This window comes from Triplophysa dalaica, chromosome 3 (assembly GCF_015846415.1).
Source record: "Triplophysa dalaica isolate WHDGS20190420 chromosome 3, ASM1584641v1, whole genome shotgun sequence".
Taxonomy (NCBI): Eukaryota; Metazoa; Chordata; class Actinopteri; order Cypriniformes; family Nemacheilidae; genus Triplophysa; species Triplophysa dalaica.
Window position 1 is genome coordinate 3,017,240 of NC_079544.1, and position 5,482 is coordinate 3,022,721.

General features: G+C 45.7%; 1 protein-coding gene across 1 annotated transcript; it reads right to left on the reverse strand.

The window, feature by feature from the left end:
- Positions 1 to 657: 657 nt before the first annotated feature.
- slitrk3b (SLIT and NTRK-like family, member 3b) lies at positions 658 to 5,201 on the reverse strand. The gene is made up of 2 exons (XM_056743888.1): positions 5,076 to 5,201; positions 658 to 4,040 (listed from the first exon to the last, which is right to left on the reverse strand). The coding sequence occupies exon 2, from the start codon at positions 4,014 to 4,016 to the stop codon at positions 1,368 to 1,370; it is 2,649 nt and encodes an 882-aa protein (XP_056599866.1). The 5' UTR covers positions 4,017 to 4,040; positions 5,076 to 5,201; the 3' UTR covers positions 658 to 1,367.
- Positions 5,202 to 5,482: the final 281 nt, after the last annotated feature.

Consider the following 5,482-nt stretch of genomic DNA (forward strand, 5'->3'; position numbering starts at 1 on the left):
CCAAGCAGCCAGCACGCGCGCTTACATACTACAGGCGTTCCATCACTTTAATGTTTACAGAATTACTGTAGAGCTTTGGGAGACCTGGAGTGATGCAGGAAATAAAGAGGTAAAGTAGATTTGGGAACGGAGGTGTTTAGAAGCTAAAAGTGGAAGCGAGTGAAGGGGGTTATTGCATTTCAAGCACGGGGAAGGGAAAGAAATAGAAAGCATGAACCGAGAGAGGAAATAAAACAAAAAATGTGGGATGATGGGACTTCAACATTCATTAATGTTCAGTTTCATCACTTTCAAGGTTTAGCTTTATTCAAGGCTTTCACAATGGCTAAACATTATTTTTCTCTCTTACGCAATGCTGCATAACTAGGTTAAACCAGCTTTTGCATGGTGAATAGGTGTATCTAACGGATGCCCTCCCATGGACACTCGGGGGACTGGAAACTGCAGGATGGATGCTGCAAGAATGCTGTACATATGCTCTCCTCCCCCCCTTGGGTCTGTTGGGTCACACTTATATCTTTCACAATTTGTGTCAATTTGACACACTCTGTTCTTTTGAATCCATTTTCTGTGAACAGTAAGCACGCGGATGAAGTGCTGCACTACGCAGAGAAGAAAACCTCCTGTGTGCAATTTATACGACCGTGCAGACGTGACTTAGTTTAGCACCCTTTATTGTATCCGTGGGTTTTTTCAAGGAAGTCTAAACCAGAGGCATAATCATTATTATACACTGATTTAACATGATGTCTTACAATAATAATTGCAACACTGAAATCTAAGAATAAATATATGCACATATTTGTCCTTTCCTTTTTGTGAGACAGACCACGAAAAGGTACTTACTTTCACACGATCAATATATCCCGACATGTTTTCGAGCTTATTTTGGTCCATGAAACCATTCGATAAGTCCCGATAAAAACAATCTACTCAATTTGAAAATACAGATTCAACAAAGCACTTAACAGTTATACAATAACTGCAGCATCTCTATTGCCCAAGGACCATTTTCGGTTAAATAAAAATATCTCAGAAGTTCTCGATGCAAACAAGTTGAACGACAAGACCGCACGCCCTGCGATTGTACATACAGCTTGTCCCTTAAACGCTGTTGATTTCTCGAAACAGCACTCGATTCCTTCCCTTCCAATGTAAATCTACGTATTTTAGATAAATAAAACTGTGATACAAAAATACTCATTTACAACATTGCTGGCTGCTCTTATGAAGGCACTTTAAAAAAATCCGAACTAGGGGTTTCCTCCAGAGCAACTTGAGGGAAAACCGTACATCTTACATGGCATTCATTCTTTTTCCATCTTACCATTGTCATTTTGGATGTGCAGTCTTATATCTGACATGTCTTAGAACTGATATGATCTCTCAAGCATATCAATGTAATCCACCTTTGTTTTGAGTCTGGCCCTCAGCTCGGGATAATCACTTTGGGTTTGATTAGGACATCCTGTCCTTGTCCCTGTGGTGGTTGTGATCGTTTGTTTTTGTCTGGCATCCTGTTTTGCATGTGGGAACTCTGAGGGTGGGTGCGTGTGCCTGTCAGGCACGTTGCTAAACTGGGTGGTTGTGCCAAAAAGAGTGTCCACTAGTCCCACCTTGGGCGTGGGACCCTGGCTGTCAATGACAGTAGGACAGAGTATTCCGTTTTCATGAAAGCCAGCGATGTCACTACACGGTGCTCCAACGCTGGCGATAGTGTTAATGGGGGAACTGGAGATCGCCATGCTCCACTCCTTTTCTTTCTCCATCAGCGTTCTGTAATGCGATCCGCTCTCATTTGTCTCTGTGAAAGGATGCTTGTGGCCCGACTCCTCCGGTCTGCTTTTGTAAACCGGGTTACTGCACATGTGCGAGGAGGGGGCGCCGATGCTGTCGTACACGTGATTGGTGGGAGGAGTCTCTGGTAAGGTGGGTGGCTGTTCGGTGAATATTCCACATTCCATCTGAATGCCTGCCAGGCCCACTTCCCCTTGCTTCCTAAAGGGGAGCTTATCACGCTTTTTAAGAGCATACACGCAAAGAGCCGCAGCGGCGAAGAAGGCAGACACGAACAGAACCAGCAGGCTGAGAATGAGAACAGACAGTGGTATGGCACCTTTCGGCGGGTGCGGGCCCACCCCGGGATACGTAGTGGAGAGGCCACCGTCCGACTCGGCTGGAGACAGCGAAGACTGTCGAAGCTCGTGGCAAATTTCGTCTGAAGTCAGAGAACGTAAATCTTTTCCCGACACCTGCTCCGGGGTCTTGCACAGCACCTCTCCGACTATGACCACTAAGCTCAGTGTGTCCAGCCACTCTTTCAGAGGAATGATGTCACAGGAACAATCCCAGGGGTTTTGATTCAGGTCGATTTGGACGACAGCAAGCAGGTGCTCCAGAACTCCGCTGACCGGGAGGCAATGAAAATAGTTGTTACGTAGATTCAGGCGTGTCAGCGATGTACCTGCGAACGCTCCCACGGGCAGCGCACGCAGGAGGTTGTTGTTGAGAAAGACTAGCTGAAGTGAAGACATTAAACTGAAGGCGGCCGGTTGGATTTCTCTTATTTCATTGTATTCAAAATACAAATAGCGAAGATTTTGCAAGCCGTGAAACATATCAGGAGTTAGCCTCTCAATGTTATTACCATTCAGGTAAAGGCTTCTCAAATTAGGGAGATTAACAAAAGCTCCTTCCTGGACGTAAAATATCTGATTGTTACCCAAGTGCAATAAATCGAGACTGGAGAAGTTCCAAAAATCCGACTTATAAATTCTCTGAATGAGATTTCCGCTTAAGTAAAGCTTCTTAGCATTTAAGGGGCGAGGCATTAAGTCAGAAATGTTCCGAAACCCGTTTTCTTTACAGTTGACTGTCAAACCAAGGTCATTAATGTGCAAGTTACAGGTACATCCGATAGGGCAAATGATTGGTATAGGCGGCCGTGTCTGATATCCGGCTATTGGTGGCTGATTAGGGTACACGCTGCGTGGGGTTGGCGGCGTCTTCGAGGGCCTGGGTCTTTTTGTTGGCTTTGGTGCTCTCTCTCTTTGTTCCACTGAAGAGACAGTGTTTTGATTTGGGGAGACTATGGATGACGGCCTTGTAGGCCTTACCCTCGCTGTATAGAATGGGAAGTGCGGGATGCCTAGAATCGACTCGATCTCTGCTTCGCTCAGCGTGGGACATAGCTCACTGCGCTTGATCTCTCTAAGGTCCTTTCCGTGGAGGTGGAAGGGGTACTCGCACGTGATCTCTCCAACAACCGCGGTGTACGGTATCCGCTCCAACCAGGTCTGGAGCTGGATGATTTCACAGACGCAGTTCCAAGGGTTCTCCTCCAGCTGGATCTCCATGAGGCTGCGACCAATATATTCCAAAATCCCTTTGTAAGCCAACGTCTTTAGTCGATTGCCTCTCAAATCGAGGTGCGTCAGAGAGACCGATCTGAAAAGATAGGCCGGTAGCACGGGTATTAAATTGTCATTGAGAATGAGCACTCTGAGTTTGTGAAGATTTCGGAAAGCCCCGCTGTCTATTCTCTTTATGACGTTATAGTCGGCCTGAAGGTATTCCAAACTTTCCAGTCCAAGAAACGTGTCGTTCCGAAAGACTTCCAGCTTGTTTTCGTGAAGGTACAATCTCTTCAGCGAGCTCAAAGCGTTGAAAGCTCCAACATGGATGTCCTGCAGGGCATTGTTGCCCAGATTAATGGCCACTGCATTGTTCAGGTGCAGAAAACTGTTGAAGTAGAGCTTCCGTAAGGAGTTTTTCTGCAGGTACAGCTTGAACGGTCTAAGCCATGTCTGTGAGACCTGGCTAATGTTTGTAAATCCTTTGCCGTCACAATGAATGTGAAACAGGCCTTCCTTCACCTCGCAGTAGCAGGGCTCAAAGCAAGGCTCGTCTATTTCTTCTGAATCATCAAGCAGAGGGATAGGAGTCGTCCATCCGAGTGCAATCGTGCTAAGCAGCGTAACCCACAACATGCTTTCACCCAAAGCAGGCGCGTACATAGCCTTGATAGCTCCTTCACTGCACTGAAAAAAAATACAACAATTTAGTGACTTGAATACAGAGGGGATGATGAATATTGATCAATCCAAACGATCGTTAGACAAGATAGTCGGGAAATGGCGTAGAATAGGCCAGATTATCATCACTACAATTAGACGGAACAGACTGCAGCTAAATTGCTTCGACTGCGGCTTTTAACTGCAAGGGATATTGTCAAAAGGTAGAATTAAGGCTTCAATAAACGAGGTCAGCAAAACGCACCCGAGCTTCATATTGACTTAATAACGAAAGTATGCCTGCTGCACACACCACACTGAAGATGCAAGACGTTAGTGACCTAATCCATCTAAAGGCATCATGCTTCTCTGCAGGTTTTACTTTAGTTTCTAAATCAGCTAATGACTCTGGAATATCAATTTGACCTCCATGGAAAATATTCCCCACCCACCTATTAGCTAATGTGCACAGCAGGGCACTTAGGAATGTGATGTTAATAAGACCTAGGTTTTATTGATTGCTGATGGGGTTTATGTGCACACGGGTCACTAAAACAACAGGCCCGCCACTAATGCATGCAAAGTACATTTGTTGCGTGCAATTTTTTTGGTTTAACAGAAAGAATCAATTGTAGTGCTGTATAGCTACACATTTTTTTTTTTACAAATTACAAATATTATCAGTATGCACAACCAGAACATCAATGTGATAAGAAATATAAAAGTAAGATGCTATTTTATGAGTTAAACGGAAGTTCAAAGTAGATTTCTTAACAAAATAGCGCCAAACATCAGATGCCGCTTTGCACTGAGGCGCATGCAATACAGACATAAGGAAACCATTCAAGCACTGCATGAATAAAGCTGAACTTATAGACACCCGTATAGAATAGCAAACGAAAAAGGGACACAGTATGACACAGTACGAGAAACAATGAACGCAAATTGATAACCCATTGCGCTGAAATCCAATCTATTAGCGTGCGCCTTTGTCTGGATTTACCACCGCCCGCGCGTCCGGGTCCATATCAGAGACATCGAGCAGAAATGCGCTTTACTCACTCAGGTTGCTGCAGTGGAATGAAACGAGCACTTTAAATGATGCTGCTGCTTCTTGCCATGTCACCACCGTTGAGCCGCTTCTTCTCTCCGCTCTCGTGCTTGAGGAAAATAGGAGAGCCGAAGACGTGACAGGACTGCAATGTCTCGGAAAGGTTTGCTTTAGGATGCAGGTCCGCTCCCCCGACGAGCGCTCAACAGCGCGAGCTGCAGATGATGCGCGAGATCTTCCCGTATCTCCGCGCGTTTCAGTGCGGCGGCTTAAAAAAACTTGACCGGTGCGCGTGTGAAAGTTGGCGCTGCGATATATCGCGGGACGGCGCCGCCGTGGACTTCTTTCTGTTTCTAAGTTAAAAAAAACATGCAGGGTGCGCGCGCGCGCCCGGAGCCCTGCTATGAGATGCTCCAAA

Excerpts from the sequence above, each read along its gene's own strand:
- slitrk3b (XM_056743888.1), bottom strand. The coding sequence starts at position 4,016 with ATGTACGCGCCTGCTTTGGGTGAAAGCATGTTGTGGGTTACGCTGCTT.